Source organism: Helianthus annuus, chromosome 15 (assembly GCF_002127325.2).
Source record: "Helianthus annuus cultivar XRQ/B chromosome 15, HanXRQr2.0-SUNRISE, whole genome shotgun sequence".
NCBI lineage: Eukaryota > Viridiplantae > Streptophyta > Magnoliopsida > Asterales > Asteraceae > Helianthus > Helianthus annuus.
The window spans coordinates 47831219-47853986 of record NC_035447.2 but is presented as its reverse complement, the minus strand read 5'-3'; the positions used below and the strand labels follow the sequence as shown (position 1 = coordinate 47853986).

General features: G+C 40.2%; 1 protein-coding gene across 1 annotated transcript; it reads right to left on the bottom strand.

Annotated features, from left to right (window-relative positions):
- Positions 1-18114: 18114 nt before the first annotated feature.
- Positions 18115-19257, bottom strand: LOC110913586 (zyxin-like). The gene is made up of 2 exons (XM_022158409.1): positions 18913-19257; positions 18115-18816 (listed from the first exon to the last, which is right to left on the bottom strand). The coding sequence occupies exons 1-2, from the start codon at positions 19255-19257 to the stop codon at positions 18115-18117; spliced, it is 1047 nt and encodes a 348-aa protein (XP_022014101.1).
- Positions 19258-22768: the final 3511 nt, after the last annotated feature.

Below are 22768 nucleotides of genomic sequence, written 5' to 3'. Positions count from 1 at the left end.
CAAACTACGGTCAATTAGACTTGAAACTAGGGTCAACTGGACCTAAACGGAAGTATGGTGTTACCTCTAACAACATTGGAGTCCAGCATAGTCTGCACGACATAAGGCATATTGAACTAAGGTGGAATAGGGGATCTGATAAGTAGCAACATTCCAAAACAGGTGAAATCGTGGTGCAATGGTAGAGGCACGATGGTGAAAAGGGGATTTCGGTGGTTCTATCGGTTGAGGCGCACCGCGGTGTTGCATTTATGAAAGTGGTGGTGGCACGGTGGTGAAGCCGGGGGTCGAAGGGGAGGAGGGGGTAGTTGGGTAGGAAATGAGGACGCGGTGAATTGATGTGGTTAACAAAAGAGGGGGAGTTGATGTGATTAAGAAAAGGATGGGTAATTACCATTCTGCCCTTCATTAACCTGATTTGTTAGTGGGTTAACGGTCGTTTGTAACGGCGTCAAGCGGCAGGGGGGTGAATTGATGGGTTTTGAAAAAGCCCCGGATTCAATGATATGTTTTTTTTTTCAAAATAGAGACTTAAAGTGTCACCTGGACCTTACCACAGGGACTCAAACTGCAGTTTACTCAAAAATATATAAATTGGGCCCCCACCTTTTCCAACTTTAACGCCTGTGAAGGGCTCGGTGAAACCATCTTTGGCGCCAACCAATGGCGCCCCTGAGGGCCGAGGCGTTGTTTGAGGCGCTAACAAGCATAGGTGGCATGATAATGTTCAAGGCGTTATCATGTCACAACTAGCATTATATCGGCTTTAACTGGTGACTGATTAAAAGTTTGTTTGAGTAGGCGATTCAGTTTTTGTTCGTAAGTTTGGAGCATAGGTTTTTTTTTCCTCAAATGTGTTATTTGTTACCTGCAATATGAGAAAGGTATATTAAATCTACATTATATGATTCTCAGTTTATAACCAACTTATTTTCGATTATTAAACATTAGGTAACAATTTTAATTAAGTGTGTTAGGGTTAGAGGGGCACTCCTCTTTTAGGGGAGTCCCCTCTCTTAAGCACGGCCAATCAGCACGCACCATGTCAACTCCCCTCTTAACTCCCCTCACACCCTCAATTTGATGGCGGCACTCCTCTCTTGGGGACTTGTTTTTTTATTTTTTTAATTAAGAAAATATTTTTATAAAAAGTAAAATATAATTTCATAAAACAAAAAACTACATTTCATTTAATAAAATAAAAATTACATCGCAATACTACATAAAAATTTTAGAAATTGCACGGCCACCCGTACTTGTTAGCGATCTCGCGCTTTCGGGCGAGGATGAACGGCAACATTTCCGGCGGAACATCGTCGTGCGGCTTGAGGAATGTTTTCATATCTCGATCGTGCGTGTAGTTTCTCATCGTCTCGCGTTGTTCTGTTATGAGCTCGCGAGCCTCCGACTCTCTTTTCTTCCTCAATTCAATCGCGTGCTTCGCTTCTTTCATGGCGGTGTACTCTTTGAATTGTGCCGCCAACTCGGCCGAGCCCTCGGACGATGTCGCTTGACGCTTGTCTCGTCGTTGTGTTCTTTGTGGCGAGGGGTCTTCGTTCATATCGGGTATGGAAGGGTCCACCTCAATGGGCTTTCTTTTTTTGTGCCGAACCTTCCCCTTCCTCACCCAACAATGGGACTTGGGCCTATTTGTCGTGTTTTCGAACGACCTCCCATGCCTTGACATGTTGAAAACCGCTCGAATATCTATCTTTAAATTCCTTTAAAGCGACTTTCATCACGTTGAGATCGCTACACCCGCTTCCTCGTGTGCGATCCTACATATTATAAAATAACAAGTGTTAAAAACATATGAACTTAGTAAACAAAATTAAAAAATATACAACGTTAAAAAATATAATTTTTACCGCTTGTTGGTATAGGCCGTTGAAAAAGTTTATTTTCGTCATCATCGGGGTCCATTTAGATCATACTTGATGCACGGTCCGGTTACTTCCACCAACGGTGGCGTTATAATGATCTAAAATCCTACGCCAAAAACCATCGCGAGTTTGTTGATTGCCCTTCTTTTTGTTGGTAGAGCAATGTACCCACGCCTTCGCCAACGCCTCTTCTTGGACTTTTGTCCAATTTTGGCGCTCCATTTTTCCCTTTTTATCCCGAGCGTCATCTTCTTCGTTGCCGGCGTCTTCATCCACATTATATTCATCGTCGCCGGTGTCATCTTCATACTCGCCCAAATTTTGAGTTTCGGGCACTACTTCCTCGTCCTCGTCCTCGTGAATAGGTAGAGGACGTTCAACATTTTCTCGTGGAGATGGAACTTGTGGGGAACGAAAACCATACGGGTCGAAGGCGGGGGTTTTGAGGATCCATTGGTAATAAATTTTGAAAATAGCCGAAAGTGGGTTGTGGTTGGGTGTTGTAAAAGGAGGGGTGTGAAGGTTATTGGTAAAAAACGGGGGTTGTGAAGTATATCCGAAAGGGGTTGTGGTTGTGCACTTGCACCGCTCGAACCACCACGAGATTTAAGTTGGTTATTTATATTGGTTAAAATTGATTTTTTTTTAACATTTGACCGTTGCCCAACGTTTAAATCTCGATCCTTGTGCAATTCTTGTGCGGCGAACATACACTGATCCGCCTCCCCGAATACCCTCCCCGAAGTGATGGCGGCGGTGTTCCCGCTTGGGGACTTCAATCACCGCACCACTCCCCGCATAGTGTCCCGTTCACCCTTACTGAAACTTTTTTGCGTCAGTCTTAGGTGTACTAACCTATCCCAAGGTTCAAAATAGAGACCTTATGAGTGGAAATCAGTTTAGCATTTTACCCAAATTTTACAGCTTTGAGACACAATTTATAGCCGTGCTGCACAAACTTTACTTGCTCACAATATGTGCACTATTGTGTTAATGTTATGTAACAATGTTTGCTTTCATGTATCAATGTTGTGTACCAATATATTAAAGTAATGTGTATGTTAAACTACACCCCACACAACTATATGTTAAATATTTGCATTAATACGTTAGAATATTTGTATTAGCATTCAAAATGCATTAAATTAAATTAAGAGTGACTTGCAACTTTTATCCTTTATCTTTATACCCCTTTCAGGTCATGTCCTTTGTATTTAAAATTGATAAGTTTGTACTTAATGTTTCAAAATTCTACGTGTTATGTCTTTTAGGCTTAAACTAGTTTTTTTTTTTTTGTTAAATGAAGGGCAAATTAGTCTTTTTATTTATTTATTAAAAAACCATTTTAATAATTATATACATATAAAAAAGAAAAATCCTATCTCTCTCTCTACCTCTCTCGACAACCACCATCCTCTCTCTACCTTTCTCCACAGCCACCATCCATAACCACACCACCTGCCACTACCGCCGCACCCAACCCACATCACCTTGAAAACCCCCAGCGACCACCACCACCCTTCACCGCCTTATTCATTCACGTCACCTTAATCATTTTTTAACCCCAAATCCATACAAATTCCCCAAATCCTCCATTGAGCTAGACACATGATACAAAATCCCCAAATCACAAATCATGCATCAAGCCATACAAAATCCCCAAAAATATCCATCTAGCCAGCCACATGATTTCACAATAAAACCAAATTGTATGAATAAACACATGATTGAAGAGAATAGGCCTGAATAAACACATAAATAAATGAACAAACACATGGTTATCTTCTCTGTTCAATCCACACCATCTGTAAGATTGGTTGGAAAATCAGATCTGGGAATCTGATGATGGAGGATGAAATGAGAATCAAGTTTCGGCAAGAGAGATGTGATGACAATAGGTAGATTGTTTAGAGGATTGATGGCAAAACCTACGTGACAACAGCAGAGAGATGTGGTAGCGTTAGGGTGTCCGGTGGATCGTTTAGGTATGGTTAGGGTTTCATGGTGAGGGTAATAAAGGGTGGTGGCATATGATGGTGATGGGTGAAGGTTGTGTGTATGTGTGAGAGAGTGTGTGTGTGGTGGTTGTTGGTGGCTTGGTGACGGTGAACAAGGGTAAAGAGAGGGTGTAGAGAGAGTAAAGGAAAAAGGTAAAGATTAAGATTAAAGATGGGTTCTCTGTGAAATCTATACATACATATTATTTATATTAGTATATATAATATATTATATTAATTTGTTTTTGTTTTATAGTTATTTACTATATATAAATTGTAAAAAGACTAAAGTACCCTTGGGGTGGTCTGATTTAACCAAAAAATCTAGCTGGGTTAGGTCTAAAGGACATAATGTGCATGATTTTGAAACATTAAGTACAAAACTCGTTAGGGCTGTGCAACGGTTCGGAACCGGACCAAACCGAACCGAACCGTAACCGTTAATTGTTAAATTTAAGAACCGAAACCGAACCGTATTATGAAGGTTCTGGTTCGGTTCCGAACCGGTTAAACGGTTCTTGTGTAAACGGTTCTCGCGGGAACCGGTTGACAATTAAATCGTAAAATTAACAGTTCAATAAAAACGAATCAAACCATTTAAAACATTAACTAAGAGTTGCAACATTCAAAGTTTGGACCAACCAAAATAAAAGTAGCAAAGCAACAATAAAAAATTTCAAGCCATAAAACAAACTCTAAATAAAACTATTACAACCATCGTGTTAATAATTAAAACAAACATCTTCAAACTTCATTCGATCTTCATCCTCTTAATCTTCTCATAAACATCTAAATGAAACCAAGTGTTAGCAATAAAAAATAGACGAATAATGCATCTACTGTATTTGGCTCACGTGAATAGATTGATCAATAATGCATCTACTCTATTTACCAAGCGATACACTATTTATACACACATTACAATTTGATCAACATTGATTTGATTATTGTGTTCGATTTTTATTTTCACATACAGAAAACTATATGTATCAGAAAGCAAACATCTAGAAAGAAAATATATGCAATCATAAAAAAAGTCATGTAGAATAGCGTACCTGTATTTGCAGGGTGTTGATGGAGATTAACTTGTATGATAGCAATTAGGGTTAGGGTTGAGAGATGGAGAAGAATTAGAAGATGAAAGATGAGATCGTGGAATGAATATAAGAAGAGGGAATAAGAATTAGGATGGTCGTATGATGTTGAAAAGCCCATTAATAAAATAGGGTTTTAAATATTTATAACCCCAACTGGTTCTAGCGGTTCTTTAACCGGAACCGTGGTTTTAACCAGAACCAAACCGAGAACCGTTTTTACCCAAATTTAAGAACCGGAACCGGATCCTATATACAAAAATACGGTTTGGACCTAGCGGTTCCGGTTCGATTCCCCGGTTCTGGCGGTTTTGAACCGTATACTGCTCACCCCTAAAACTCGTAAATTTTAAACATAAATGACACCCCCTAAAAATGGATCTAAAGATAACGGACAACATTTGCAGTTTACTCTTAAATTAATTTTACGACCTAGAATATGTGCATTAGCATTAAAAATGCATTAAATTAATTTTACGACTGTGGAAGGGGTAGGTGTGCATCAATGTTTTAAAACTATGCACCAATCACCATAGTTACTAAGGTTAAGCATTAGCATTGAAGTTATCCACCAATATGTTAGTAAGCAAGTGTGTTAAAGTTGTATTTTTTACATTAGTTCTCAACTAGTAATTTGACCCGCGCACACAGTGCGGCTCGAAGTGTTATATGATGCGTTAACAATATGAAAAACGTGTTTTGACGTATCCGATTTAAGTCAATAATATTTTGAGTTGGATCAAAACCTAAATTAAAAAAAAAAACATAAAACGTGTATAAAGTGATTACCTATAGAGCGTTGTGACGGGGTCAAAACATAGAGTAACTATAATTTATACCGTCAAACGAAAACGTGTTATATTTGACTCAACTCGACATGTAAACCAACTTGAATAATAACGGGCACGTACATAAAAATGCAAACATTAAAAAATAGTTTTAGGGGTAAATACTCAAATGGAAAGTTTGAAATTTAAGGGGCGTAAAGTGAATTAATAGTGAAAGGGCCAAAAGTGTAAATAATAAAAGTGAAGGTGCCAATGGATGTAAAGTGAATTAATAGTTCAAGGACTAAAAATATAAAATATGAAAGTAAAAGTGCGATAGAGTAAAAATGTGCAAGGGGCAAAAGTGTTAACTATCTAAAGTTGAAGTGCTTATGGCGTAAAATCTATCGACACTTCAATTTAAGATATATAACAATGTGCATAAAATAAAATGCATTGAATGAATGTAGTAAGATGTTCATGCATAAGGAGTTATTATTCACACACTCTTTCCCTCTATCTCTCTCCATACATACATTGTCAAGATCGCACATGAAGATTTAAAAAAAACACACTTTGTCTAAATCACACATGAAGATTAAAAAAAACATACTTTGTCACAATCACACATGAAGATTTTGAAAAAACAAAAGAGTAAAAAACAATAGTATATAACTTATGTATCAAACAGTCCCGACGTGTATAAAATGACGCCCATCCTCAAGATTGTCACACCCTGGCTTTGCGGAAGCGTGTGTTTATTTGCTGTGACTTCTTAATACCATAGCTTAATCACAACAAAGCTATATGAAAGTAAAACCATGCAGATCATCCATTGATTTAAGTTTTAAAATAAAAGTACCACAACATTGTTTTAGAGCGTTGACACATGCAATGGAAATTACAACCTAATAATATAAAAACATTGTTCAGAAGACATAACCACAAACATAAAACAGACGTAGTTTAAGAACTGTGACTCGTCCAGGTAAAAGCCACAACCCCTAAACTTGGATGACCTCATAACTCTTACGCAGCGTGAAAACGCAGCATACCGTGCCAGATCCTTAGTTCCCTGAAATACATGTAAGTTGGAAAAATCAACAAAAATGTTGAGCGAGTTCATGTGCAGTGAGTATGTAAAACCTTTGTAATTATAAAATCATGGTATGTAGCAAATAAGGAAATAAAGAGATCACCAATGGTTTGCAAAGCCATTGATATGTGTGAAGTGCAGTAGGAAGACTCAAACCTAGCAGATTATTGCGTCGGGTACCAAGTCACCCCGAGGTCCGTACTGTTGGGCCTGGGGCCGGGCTCGCTACACCTAGATAGATCTACCGCTAAAGACCCTCGGTGCTACACTGAGGATTAATGGCCTCCAGTTCCCGCCTACTCACTCACATGATCTAAGTAGTAACCCTCCTTAAGCTAACTATACCATGTATAAAAGTATTCGTAAACATTGTAACATGTATTTCACCCCCGCAGTTTAGAAACTGAAAACAGTTTAAGAGAAAAGGGGGACATGAACTCACTGAAGTGCGTCTTGAAACAGTAATCTCCCAGTCAACCTGCTGCGTGACGACCTACACGTACTAACTTCTATTAGACGGACGACCGTGCCTTAGCTTAAGGTTTAGTGTTTCTGGGAAATAGTTAGGCAACTATTTCGTATTGACACTTCTTAAATATTTAGAAATTTTATTCCTTCCCAAGGATGGGGGTTGTAATACATGTGCGTTTTCTTATAATTCCAAAAATATATTATCAAGTCCCACTTAATAAAATATATTTTAATTCATTAGTCCAAAACATTCTATCTCCAAAATATAAATATTTTCCCAAAAATATTATATTTTATTCCATATAATTTTTCCCATAATAATACTTTTATCAAAATACACATTTAAGAGTATTTTCTGAAAATACATAATTTACACTTAAAGTTCGGGTAGTAATAATAATAATACCGGTGTAACTTAGATATTTATTTGTGACGGCGTTAGTATTATTTTGGAGTCGTTACCGTTCAGTGTATTCCAGTAATATTATTTTTACTCTAAAAATAATATTTATGTAGTTCACAAAATAATCATAAAAATTCACACAAGTGTTACTATGAAAAGTATATATTCTAAATATATATTTAGCAAGTTTTATTTATGAAAATCCCACCTCCGACATTTGGAAATTTTGTAATAAAAATTCATGGCGAATTTTTTTTGAAAAAAATAAGTTAAAAGTATATTTATAGACACTTGTCATGGAAATATTCCAAGTGTTATTTTCTGGAAAAATTTCGCCAGTTTCCCCTGTAAATGGAGGTGGCCACGCTTACAAGCATATCATTTTCTTTTAACAACTCAATCAACAATTTTCCCATCATCAACAAACAATGTTCAAACACTAAACTAGTCAAAACAAGTATAAACCATAAACACATGAACTTGTAAGTTGTGTGAAAATACATAGTAATCTTCCATTAATTTTTAGTAGATCTTTTTACCTTTAAAAATGAAATCGGTTTCTTGGAAGCTTTATTTTTAAAGAAAATGCATCTTTACAACTTCTTAGTCGAAAATTACAAAAATATTTCTTTGTTAAATTATTTCGTTACACAAGTGTCTACACACTTTTTGGTTCACAAAAATGCCTTTGTTTCAAGAAAGATCCGGCTTTTAAACATGATTTCATCTTACACTTGGTTCTTCGAAAATACCACTTGTAGATCCTTAGATCTACTAGTTTAGAACTTCATTTTACAAGAAAAACTATTTTTATACAAGTTCATATTTCTGTATGAAAGGGTTCGTCATCTTGTAACTTTTCTATTTAACATAATGCTAGTTCATGTTCCATGAACATGATCTAGCGTGGTTAGATGACGAATCGTTCCACTACTAGCAACCAACAACATAAAATAACCATAACAAAACAAGATTCATGAGTTATACACCATTAGTTTCTCTTTAACCACCATATTCATCATACTTTTAAGTCTTTAAGCTTTGATCTTTAGTGTTCATAATTTTTATCCGTTAAATTCCTTATTAACCACTTTATGCAAGATCAAGAGAGTGTTTAGAATCACTTACAACTAGCTCAAGTCTAGGGAAGAATCTAAGCGAAAACAAGGTGGATAATAGCGATGTAGAGAGGTCCTTGTGATTCCGTAAGCACCGGGTCTCCTCGTATGAACTCTAGCACCTTGATGTGCATGTGGAATTGCAAGATCAAGATTGAAGGATGGTGAGGTGGGTATGTGTCACACCCCAACCGATGGCGGAATCATCGGGGCGCGGCACTGAGCGAAACAGATTGTCCAGAAGTTTCCACAACAACTATTATATAAATTCAGTTTAAATGATACGTCCCATACCGTATCCCAAATAAATAAACAAGTTATCATAGAAAGCAACTAGGCAAATAATTCCGTTCCGACAACTCAGATTCAATTATTATTACAGACAGTTGTTTATTATTTCTAGACTCCCTAGCCTCGATTTCATCACCACGCGCCTAAGCATCCTAGCAACTTAAGCACCTGTCACATACGTTAAAATAAAGTCAATACATATAATGTAAAGGTGAGCATACAAGTTTGATAATAGCATATAGAGTTCGAATAGTTTACGCATAACCAGGCACGTACACAGAGGAAAACGATGCATGTTAATTATCAACATGGGACCATCGATACCAACGACTGCGGGTTGACCGTCCGAGACGGTTCGCAATACATGATTACCACCGTAATCCATGCAAGTAATTGTCCTTAACAACCCCGTGTGAACGGGTGCTGAGTCCAAACTATAGTACTACATCGTTAAGGCAGGTAGACAGCATTCCACGTGTAAACACAATCAACAAGCATTCATTAAGTCACGTAATACATGCATATTGGTTAGCGTTCAAATAGTTTGAATGGTGTGTTTGATTGTGATTTTGATAAGTAACGTATGTAACACCCAAAAGTGCTAAAAGCAAAAAGGGATCGAGTATACTCACAATGATTGATTATGGATTGAAGGAAGCGCTGAGAGTAGGGTTAGCCTGAATAGTTCGATAGCATAACAATGAGTAACGTGGAAGAATAAGACAAGTGTGAATGGATCGAATGGGCTGGTCGATCGAACGGCAGGTTCGATCGAACGGTCTGTTCGATCGGCTGGCATATCCGATTGGACAATCTTGTTCGATCGGCCGATAGGCTCGATCGGCTGGGCCATTCGAGTGGATTGTTTCTTCCTCTGGTATGTTTGTGTTTGAGGATTTGAACTTTTGAAGTTTTCGTTGTAGTATATGAGAACACAAAAATGTCCTTACCTTTCAGGTCGATCGATCGAACGGTCCGTTCGATTGGCCGGCTTAATCGATCGGCTGGGAACCCTATAGTGATTCTCAACGGAATGTCGCTCGATCGAACAGCCTGTTCGATCGGCTGGCATTCCCTACTACAAACGAGTTGTGAAAACGATTAAGTGTTGAAGAGTAGTATCTCATGATCCGAAGAGTAATGTTCACCAAACGCAGTTCGATCGAACTTCTCTTCCTCAATACTATGCTTCATGAAATGTTAAGAGTGTGAGACCATGTGCTAGCCGATCGGCTGGCCCGGTCGATCGGCTGGGCTGTTCGAACAGCCTAGCCGTTCGGCCAGCAAGTCTGACCTGGTCGGCCTTCCGTCTAACACTCGGATGTTTGATGATTTGTCATTATATCGAGGTAGTTTGATAACGAGTTGAACTATGATACCTTCGTTCTTACTCGTCTCTTCGGCTCGGACAGGAATCACCCAAATCCGTCCGTTGAGCGGTTCGGAACGTCGGTTTGGAGTTTAACCCATTGTCGGTGAACCTCGTAGATAGAACCCGAATCTTGAACCATCCAACCATTGGAATGATCGGTGGGTTGGCTCAGGCTCCGTTTCTACCGGTTTGAAGGCATTGAGGGTAAAAGAGTTGAAAGGAAGTTGGGATTCCTTCTTTCAATCCTTCACAACTTGTGGATGTTTAGATCTTTGATAGATCTTAACTTGTTTATGTGGAAATCGGTTAGATCTAAGCTATTCATAGTTGAATGAGGCCAAAGTTTGATGTTCTTCAAGAACACCATGATGACATCACCCAAGAACACTTAGATCTTGGTGATTTCACGGTTAGAAATCGAGTTTTGAAATATAGAAAAATGTAGAATCATGCAATGATAAAAAACGTATAAGAATTAGAGTGAAAACTTACCGGAGTTGAGAGAAATCGGAGAAAAGGTGAAGAAAAGGAGCTGGCCGGTCAGAACTTTCCAAAAGTGGAAATGAAGACAAGGACAGCCCTATTTATAGGCTTCCAAAAGGGGAAAGTGGCAGCCGATCGGCCAGGAGCTCCGATCGAATGGGCTGCTCGATCGGCTGGCAAGATGCTAGCCGATCGGCTGGCCTGTTCGATCAGGATGCCTCCTGTTCGATCCGCGACACACTTTGAGTATTTTGCGACGATTTTCGACGTTTCAATTTTGATGGACGATGATACGAATACGATAGAGTTCCTAGTCAAATTACTTTCAGTCCCAATCACTATATCTAACATACAATCTTCTATAAGTCACGTTTCGATGTCGGTTTCGATTGGGTTCGATTGCTTTTCGAGTTTCGATTCGATTTTCGATTGATTCGCTTGAATACCACACCAAACATAAAGTAAACATGCACAAGTAACACATAAGGCACACGCACACGTATAACAATACCAAAATTCGCATAGTTCGAGTCTCGAGTTCGATGATTGTTAGATCGGTTTGATTGCTGATTAGTTAACTTTATCGCATTGTTACTTCCTATCATTCACAGTCGTAGATCGGTTCGCGTTAAAACATTCGATTACTTCATTTATACAACACTTACTCCACATAATACAAAAGTAAAAAGAACATAGACAGTCAAAGAAGTCAAAGTTGACTTGGACTTTGACTTTGACTTTGACATTCGAAAACACGGGGTGTTACAGTATGGTTGTGTTCGGCCGAGAATGATGAGAGGAGAGGGAGAGTGAAACTTTGGTGAAGTGTTTATGAGAAGTGAAGTGGTGATCTTATGGGCACATTTATAATCCATAATCTCTAATTACCCAATGTATAACATGTATGGAAGATATTAGACAACCCTTAATTAAATAATCAACATTGTAAGAGTGTGTCCCCTACATGGACCGATTTGGTTGGAAGGGGGGGTTATGGTTGAATTTGAACTAGTTAGTTAGTAACTAGTTAGTTTAATTAGGTGATTAAACTAGTTACTAGCGTGTAGTGTTTTGTGACGGGTGTTAGGGTATTCGGGGACCCTAACTGGCTCAGAGAAGGAAAACAATGTCATTGACAATATTTTTATGTTCCGGGTAAAGTCCGGTTGTTCGGTTGGATACTGATCCGTTAGAGTGTCAAACAAAGCTTTAAAGTGTCTTTATTATTATTATTTTTAGTGACACAATGAATTCCCGACACTTTGGAAAGTGTCTAGTATTATTTTCCCATGTTTTTGCACTTAACTAGTTAGCTTAAATGCTGAATTTTGTTTTAAAGTGTAGGATTTTGTGTTTAAAACATGTTTTAGGCACATCCGGTCACTATAACTAATACCTAGTGACGCAGTTCTACAATCCTCACCTCTCTACACTCCCTACTAGTGTAGTAAACTATTCCCGGCTCATACTGGCCTTAGAGACAGTGTCTGTCTGGTGGTGGCTATGTCAGCACGTTTACTGGGTTATCCGTTCATTGTGCTACTGTGCTTTTGTGCATCAAGTTTGTCACTATAGTTCTGTGTAAATAAATAGAGTGACAGTTAATAAAGTATGATGCAAGTATATGTACGTATCAGAATTCAAGTAGCAGTTTAACCACAATTGTAAGCAAGCACAATAATTAAGCATTAATTAAATATTAACTAATTCGTACAGATACCTAGTTTTGTGAGGGTTGTCACATTCTCCCCCGTTAGAATTTCGTCCCGAAATTTTAGGCTCTGCTTCTAGTTGCAGGGGTCTTAGGAAATAAGTGGGAGTACTTTTCTTTCATTCGGTCCTCACGCTCCCAGGTGTATTCTGGACCGTGTCTTGCATTCCAACGAACCTTGACGAGTTTGACACCGCTCCGGCGGGTTTTGTTTACCTTCCAATCTGTAACCTCAATCGGTTCTTCGACAAAGTGGAGCGTGTCGTCAATATGAATCTCGTCTGCGGGAATGACAACAGTATCTTGCGTTGGACTTTTCTTCAAATTTGATACATGAAATGTATCGTGGACACCGTTCAGCTCGGCAGGTAAATCCAACTTGTATGCTACTAACCCAATTCTTTCCAGAATCTTGAATGGACCAATATATCGAGGATTCAACTTTCAACGCTTCCTGAAGCGTGCCACACCCTTCCAGGGTGATACTTTCAACAATACCATGTCACCTACCTCAAACTCTAGAGGTTTCCTTCTTCGATCCGCATAACATTTCTGACGATCACGAGCCGCCTTGATGCGATCTCGGATCTGTGCGATTTTGTCTGTGGTTACCTGTACCACATCAGGACCAACCAACTGCCTATCACCTGCATCAGACCAACAAAGCGGTGATCTGCACTTGCGGCCATATAGAGCTTCAAATGGCGCGGCACCAATACTGGTGTGGTAGCTGTTGTTGTATGAAAATTCGACCAATGGTAAATGTTTATCCCAGCTACCACCCAAATCCATAACACATGCTCTCAGCATATCTTCCAAAGTCTGTATCGTCCGTTCGCTTTGTCCATAGGTCTGTGGGTGAAATGCAGTGCTCAGATTCAATTGCGAGCCAAAAGCTTCTTGGAAGGACTGCCAAATCCTTGACACAAACCTTCCGTCCCTATCAGAGATGATTGAGAGTGGCACTCCATGACGTGCAACGATTTCTCTCATGTAAATTTCAGCCAATTTGCTCGTGTTGTCCTTCTCTCTGATGGGTAAGAAGTGCGCAGATTTCGTTAATCGGTCCACTATTACCCAAATAGTGTCATGACCCTTTGGCGTTCTTGGCAACTTCGTTATAAAATCCATTGAAATTTGTTCTCATTTCCACTTGGGAATCTCAGGTTGTTGCAGAAGTCCTGAAGGCTTCTTGTATTCAGCTTTAACCTTAGCACACGTTAAACACTTGCTCACATAAACAGCAACGTCGCCTTTCATCCTAGGCCACCAATAGTAATCTTTAAGATCCTGGTGCATCTTATTCGCTCATGGATGGATATAGTACCATGATTTGTGTGCCTCATCAAAAATAACTTTTCTTAAACCACCAAACAGAGGAACCCAAATCCTTTTCATAAAACATAACGTTCCTTCCTCGTTTGGCACTAATTGCTTCTCCATCCCACGGAGATATTCTTCTTCATGGTTTCTTTCCTTAAGAGCTTCTTTCTGCGCGGCACGAATGCGCAAGGAAAGATCCGTCTGAGTAATCATCTCTAAAGCCCTAACCCTTATGGGCTTGATTCTTTCTTTTCGACTTAAGGCATCGGCGACCACATTCGTCTTCCCTGGGTGATACTTGATCTCGCAGTCGTAAGCGTTCAACAACTCGACCCAACGTCTTTATCTCATATTCAGCTCTTTCTGGTCGAATATGTGCTGCAGACTCTTATGATCTGTGAAGATTGTACATTTTGTACCATATAGGTAATGTCTCCAGATCTTCAATGCAAATATCACTGCGCCTAGTTCCAAGTCATGCGTGGTATAGTTCTTTTCATGTACCTTCAATTGGCGCGATGCGTATGCTATAACCTTCTGGCGTTGCATCAACACGCAACCCAATCCTTGACGCGAGGCGTCACAATATACCACAAAATCATCTGTACCCTCTGGTAGTGCTAAGATTGGCGCATTGCAGAGCTTGTCTTTTAACAGCTGAAACGCTTCTTCCTGTTTGATTCCCCAATCAAACTTCTTATCTTTCTGCGTGAGGAATATCAGTGGTTGGGCGATTTTTGAAAAATCCTCAATAAATCTTCGATAGTAGCCAGCCAAACCTAAGAATTGACGAATCTCGGTTGGCGTCTTTGGGGTCTCCCAATTCTTGATCGCTTCGATCTTGGTGGGGTCCACATGAATCCCATCTTCATTTACCACATGTCCAAGGAATTGGACTTCACGCAACCAAAATTCGCACTTTGAGAATTTGGCATACAACTGTTCCTTTTTCAGCAACTCCAAAATAGCTCTTAAGTGTTGTTCATGTTCAGCCTTCGTCTTTGAATAAATCAAAATGTCGTCGATAAACATAATCACGAACTTATCCAAGTACGGCTTGCAAACTCTGTTCATTAGGTCCATAAAAACAGCTGGTGCGTTAGTCAACCCAAAAGGCATAACTAGGAACTCGTAGTGTCCATAACGAGTCCTAAAGGCGGTCTTAGGAATACTTTCCTCTTGTATTCTCAACTGATGGTAACCTGATCGCAAATCGATCTTTGAGTAAAAACTTGAGCCTTGCAGCTGGTCAAATAGGTCATCGATCCTTGGCAGAGGATACCTATTCTTGATTGTCAACTTATTCAACTCCCGGTAGTCGATACACATACGAAAACTACCGTCCTTCTTCTTGACAAACAGGACCGGAGCTCCCCAAGGTGAGAAGCTTGGTCTGATGAATCCCTTGTCTAACAACTCTTGAAGTTGTGTCGACAATTCTTGCATTTCTGAAGGAGCAAGTCTGTAGGGTGCCTTAGCCACAGGCGCGACGCCTGGAACTAAGTCAATGTGGAATTCCACTTGCCTTTGGGGTGGCAATCCTGGCAAGTCTTCTGGAAAGACTTCCGGATCTTCCTTCACGACAGGGATGTCTTCGATCTTTGGCTCAGCAGCTTTCTTATCCACGATGTATGCCAGGAAGGCAGCACATCCCTTCTGTAAACACTTACGGGGTTTCAGGCAGCTGATGATTCTTAAAGGCGTATCACGCTTTTCTCCATGAACTACTATCGTCTCTCCATCTTCGGTTGGGATGCGAACGACCTTTTCGTGACAAACAATTTCTGCCTTGTTGCTTGATAACCAATCCATCCCTACTACCACGTCGAAGCTCCCCAACTGGACTGGTAGTAGATCCAAAGTAAACTCACGCTTTCCCAATTCGATTACACAACCTCTGACCACTTCATTGGCTTCTACCAACTTCCCATTCGCCAATTCGATTGAGTACGGGATATCTAATTTACTAGCAGCTAACCCAAGCATATTCTTAAATTCTAATGACACGAAGCTATAATCGGCACCAGTATCAAATAAAATGGATGCAAAGTGTTGGTTTATAGGGAACGTACCAGTAACAACATTGGGATCCTGGCGCGCTTCCCTCGCTTCGATATTAAAGACCCTTCCCCGTGCTTGGTTCAATTCCGAGCAGTTTCTCTTAAAATTCCCAATGTCACCACAGTTGAAACAACCCATTCTTTAACCATTTCCTGCTCCGTTCCCAGCTTGATTTTTGTCTTGAGTTCAGTTCACATTACCCGCTTGATTCGCGTTGTTCCCTCGATTTCCATTCCCTCCGTTATTTCCTTGTGCACGATTTCCATTACCTCCACGATTATTGTTCCTATTACCAAAACCTCCTTGGCCTCCCCGGCCTGCACTAGCCCAACAATTATCCTTCAAATGACCAACCTTTCCACAAGCTTCACACACTTTTGGCCCACACCGGCCAGAATGGTGACGCTGGCAGGTGTTACACTTGGGGTGTGTACCCATATACCCTTTTCATTTCTTTCCAGCACCGGTTGTAGCTTGAACCGGCGTGCTTGACTCTCTTTTCTTACCAACCCCACTTGTTCCTTGTTTGAAATTCGAGAACTTCCTTTTGTTCTCGCCAGATGACTCTATGTGAGTCTCTTTCTTCTTTGGCTCAACATTTGAAAGCTTGTTTAAGCGGACGGCTTCCTCAGTAAGAGCTACGCTCAGATCGATTGCCTCAGTGATTGTCGCCGGCTTTGAAGAGGTCACCATACTCATGATTTGAGGAGCTAGACCCCAAATGAAGCACTCGACTCGCTTGAATTCCGGTGTAACCATGTAAGGTACCACATGAGACAGGTCGTGAAACCTTTGAACATACTCCGCGATCTTGGAGCCTTCCATCTTTAAATGCCAAAATTCAGTCTCCAACCTTTGAATTTCAGGGCGAGAGCAATACTTTCTTAGCATAAGCTCCTTTAGCTCGTTCCATGTCATTGCATATGCAGCGGCTTCACCAAGAGTCTGTACTTGTAAGTTCCACCAGGACAGGGCTCCGTCCAAGAATAGCCCAGAAATGTAAGTCACTTGTTGGTCTAGAGCGCACTTGCTCATTCGGAGAACAGACTCTGTCTTTTCGGCCCATCTAACAAAAGCAACAGCACCTCCGGTGCCGTCAAAGTTTACAGGCTTGCAGTCAAGAAACTGCTTGTAAGTGCACCCTGCACATACGTTAGAATATACAAATGGCATTAGCAAACTTGCTAGAGATATCCAAATGTATCGTGGTATGTCTTAATGACTTAATATTACCATGAGGCGGATTGTTATTGCCGTTGTTTTGAGAGATATTCCCACTGGTTTCCGCCTGCGAAGCAGCATATTGCGCAATGGCGGCAGCAATGACTTGTTGGAGTTCTGCCTCGTTGGTAGGCATGCGCGTCTGGCGTCTCGGAGGCATCTTCTAAAAAGATGAGTTCACGTAGGTCAGGCCATAATAGATAAAGGATCATACATATGTAATAATAATATCAACACATAACGTCTCATGTTATAGCTAAATCAAACACATAACATCTCATGTTATAGAACATAAACAATCAATCAAACGTCACATATGATGAGAATACTGCGATTGTACTGTCATAAATCGAGACCACAATGTAAGGTTTACAAGTACACAACTGTATCATACAACATCCGTGACTAAGGGCCACATCGCCCTAGTCCAAAACTATCAAATCAGTGTCAATAACAACCAATATACAAATCATCAAAAGTCAAAATCATCCAATATGCGGTCTCCAAAAGGCTGTAAAGTTTGCATAATCGCCGTCCTCTCATCAAAAGTCTACCCGAGTCGTACAAAATGGCCCTACGTTGATGGCGGTGGAGGAGGGGGAAAATGAGAAAAGAGCAAACGTCGCATGTGAAGCCAATCCTCCTCCATAGCGCGATGAGAACGCAACAGATATGCTATCTGCTGCTCCGGACTCCAAAAACGAGCAGTAGAATCGGGAGATAACGGACGAGGAGGGTGTGATACTACAGGGTGAGTCGGGTACTGGCACGGTGGTCGCTGAGCTCTCTCAAGCTCCTGCACGCGACGAGTCAGCGCCTCCTGCTATATCATGAAAGACCTGAGAATATCCTCTGTAGAATAACCCATGTGATAAGGATGATAAGGATCAGATGGCGGCATAATGGGTGGCGAAGTCCAGAGGAACGACTCACTAGATGGAGCGAAGGATGGTACAGCAAACGGTGCAACAGGGGGAACAAAAGTATGATGAGAAATCGGAGGTACAAACTGATCTCCTCCTATCATGAAAGGTGTATGACCAAAAGGCTGACGAGATGAACCCTCTCCAGGACGTGGCGGAGGGATGTCCTGGAGAAATGTAACAGGAAGGTATGCGCGATGCGCATCTGTGACGTGGGTGGGAAACAAAGGTACATCAATAGGGGCTGAAACAGGTGTAACAGGTACCACGAAAGGTGGAAAATCATCATCATCGTCTATCCACCCATTGTGGGTGTCAGCATATCGTGGGTCAACATGGGTCGCGAAAGGTGCACGATCGAACATCACTGGCATGGGATCAGGATGTGGTGCGACAACAGGATCAGCAGGAATGTCAGCAATGTGAGGAGCATCAATATGAGCATCAACAGCATGATCATCCTCCAACAGTGGAGCAACATCAGGATGATCGTCAACAGGCAAATCATCAACGATAGGAGCAACAACAGGTGCATCGGTATGATCAGGGTCATGCTCTAATGCGAGGACAGGAGCATCAACTGGCTCAGGGGCCACAGCAGGCTCCAGATCATCAAACTCCATCTCAAAATCAGCGGGATCAGCAAACATAGGGTCAACAGGGGCTACGGGATCCTCCATGGGCTGATCTAAGTGTACAAACTCAATCTCCTGGTTTGGATCAAAACCAGGTGGGAAAACAGGATCTGAATCATCATCAATATCATGATCGAACTCAAAACTAGGGGCAGAGGCAGGTGCAGCGGATGATGCCATATCAGGGTCTGTGTCATGTGAATGGTGTTGCACTCCCTGCGCGTGTGAAGGTGCGGATGCCACAGACTCAAAGGAGTTTGGGACTGGTGAATGGATGGGAGCCTCCTCTGCAGGAGCGTCAGCAAGAAGTAGGAGATCACCAGCAGCAATATGGGCCTCGCCCTCAAAGTCATCCTCGAGTGAGTCCTCATCAAACAAGTCGACGTCAGCGACTACGTCGAGGGGCATATCAACAATTGGGTAAGCGGCAAGGGGCACAAGAGCAGGGATCACCGCGAGTGGCAAATCCCCAGCGATATGGCCATCAGCAGGCTCTGCTACGACATTGGGTAGCACAAAGGGCTGGAAGTCGTCATCGTCCGTGCTGGTAGTATCCGAAGTATACACCTCGTGCTCTGATGAAACTATGTCGTCTGATACTATAGCCATGGGGTCCGTAGTGTATGACTCTCCAGTACCAGATGAAGGCATGATGTCTGTAACACAAACACACACATGCACAAACAATCAATCATATAGTCAAATAAACATGTTAGTCACCAATAAGCAATCAAATAGTTCTCCTAGTCCCACTAGCCTCCCAGCCTCTCAGACTGAATCTCCTAGTCTCTCAGACTGAACTCCCTAGTCCCACTAGATAAACCTCCCAGCCTCCCAGACTGACTCCCTAGTCCCACTAGACCACTCCCTCAGCCTCCCAGACTGAGCCTCCTAGTCCCACTAGACCACTCCCTCAGCCTCCCAGACTGAGCCATAACTAACAAATAAAATGTGCTCAACTTTTGTCTGTAAAGATATTTTGTACTCTGGATCTGGACGTAGTGTATGCAATGTAAAAATGTTTTCGTGAGAGCCCTAGTGATCATAGTCTAGACTCGAGAAGGAATCCTAGTTCGCTATGATCAAAGCTCTGATACCAAGCTGTCACACCCTGGCTTTGCGGAAGCGTGGGTTTATTTGGTGTGACTTCTTAATACCATAGCTTAATCACAACAAAGCTATATGAAAGTAAAACCATGCAGATCATCCATTGATTTAAGTTTTAAAATAAAAGTACCACAACATTGTTTTAGAGCGTTGACACATGCAACGGAAATTACAACCTAATAATATAAAAACAATGTTCAGAAGACATAACCACAAACATAAAACAGACGTAGTTTAAGAACTGTGACTCGTCCAGGTAAAAGCCACAACCCCTAAACTTGGATGACCTCATAACTCTTACGCAGCGTGAAAACGTAGCATACAGTGCCAGATCCTTAGTTCCCTGAAATACTTGTAAGTTGGAAAAATCAACAAAAATGTTGAGCGAGTTCATATGCAGTGAGTATGTAAAACCTTTGTAATTATAAAATCCTGGTATGTAGCAAATAAGGAAATAAAGGGATCACCAATGGTTTGCAAGGCCATTGATATGTGTGAAGTGCAGTAGGAAGACTCAAACCTAGCAGATTTTTGCGTCGGGTACCAAGTCACCCCGAGGTCCGTACTGTTGGGCCTGGGGCCGGGCTCGCTACACCCAGATAGATCTACCGCTAAAGACCCTCGGTCCTACACTGAGGATTAATGGCCTCCAGTTCTCGCCTACTCACTCACATGATCTAAGTAGTAACCCTCCTTAAGCTAATCATACCATGTATAAAAGTATTCGTAAACATTGTAACATGTATTTCACCCCCGCAGTTTAGAAACTGAAAACAGTTTAAGAGAAAAGGGGGACATGAATTCACTGAAGTGCGTCTTGAAACAGTAATCTCCCAGTCAACCTGCTGCGTGACGACCTACATGTACTAACTTCTATTAGACGGACGGCAGTGCCTTAGCTTAAGGTTTAGCGTTTTTGGGGAAATAGTTAGGCAACTATTTCGTATTGACACTTCTTAAATATTTAGAAATTTTATTCCTTCCCAAGGATGGGGGTTGTAATACATGTGCGTTTTCTTATAATTCCAAAAATATATTATCAAGTCCCACTTAATAAAATATATTTTAATTCATTAGTCCAAAACATTCTATCTCCAAAATATAAATATTTTCCCAAAAATATTATATTTTATTCCATATAATTTTTCCCAAAATAATACTTTAATCAAAATACACATTTAAGAGTATTTTCTGAAAATACATAAGTTACACTTAAAGTTCGGGTGGTAATAATAATAATACTGGTGTAACTTAGATATTTATTTGTGAGGGCGTTAGTATTATTTTGGAGTCGTTACCGTTCAGTGTATTCCAGTAATATTATTTTTACTCTAAAAATAATATTTATGTAGTTCATAAAATAATCATAAATATTCACACAAGTGTTACTATGAAAAATATATATTCTAAATATATATTTAGCAAGTTTTATTTATGAAAATCCCACCTCCGACACTTGGAAATTTTGTAATAAAAATTTATGGCGAATTTTATTTGAAAAAAATAAGTTAAAAGTATATTTATAGACACTTGTCATGGAAATATTCCAAGTGTTATTTTCTGGAAAAATTTCGCCAGAGTTTCCTCTGTAACTGGAGGTGGCCACGCTTACAAGCGTATCATTTTCTTTTAACAACTCAATCAACAATTTTCCCATCATCAACAAACAATGTTCAAACACTAAACTAGTCAAAACAAGTATAAACCACAAACACATGTTCAAACACTAAACTAGTCAAAACAAGTATAAACCACAAACACATGAACTTGTAAGTTGTGTGAAAATACATAGTAATCTTCCATTATTTTTAGTAGATCTTTTTACCTTTAAAAATGAAATCGGTTTCTTGGAAGCTTTATTTTTAAAGAAACTGCATCTTTACAACTTCTTAGTCGAAAATTACAAAAATATTTCTTTGTTAAATCCTTTCGTTACACAAGTGTCTACACACTTTTTGGTTCACAAAAATGCCTTTGTTTCAAGAAAGATCCGGCTTTTAAACATGATTTCATCTTACACTTGGTTCTTCGAAAATACCACTTGTAGATCCTTAGATCTACTAGTTTAGAACTTCATTTTACAAGAAAAACTATTTTTACACAAGTTATTTCTGTATGAAAGGGTTCGTCATCTTGTAACTTTTCTATTTAACATAATGCTAGTTCATGTTACATGAACATGATCTAGCATGGTTAGATGACGACCCGTTCCACTACTAGCAACCAACAACATAAAATAACCATAACAAAACAAGATTCATGAGTTATACACCATTAGTTTCTCTTTAACCACCATATTCATCATACTTTTAAGTCTTTAAGCTTTGATCTTTAGTGTTCATAATTTTTATCCGTTTAAATTCCTTATTAACCACTTTAGGCAAGATCAAGAGAGTGTTTAGAATCACTTACAACTAGCTCAAGGCTAGGGAAGAATCTAAGCAAAAACAAGGTGGATAATAGCGATGTAGAGAGGTCCTTGTGATTCCGTAAGCACCGGGTCTCCTCGTATGAACTCCAGCACCTTGATGTGTATGTGGAGTTGCAAGATCAAGATTGAAGGATGGTGAGGTGGGTATGGTTGTGTTTGGCCGAGAATGATGAGAGGAGAGGGAGAGTGAAACTTTGGTGAAGTGTTTATGAGAAGTGAAGTGGTGATCTTATGGGCACATTTATAATCCATAATGTCTAATTATCCAATGTATAACATGTACGGAAGATATTAGACAACTCTTAATTAAATAATCAACATTGTAAGAGTGTGTCCCCTACATGGGACCGATTTGGTTGGAAGGGGGGGTTATGGTTGAAT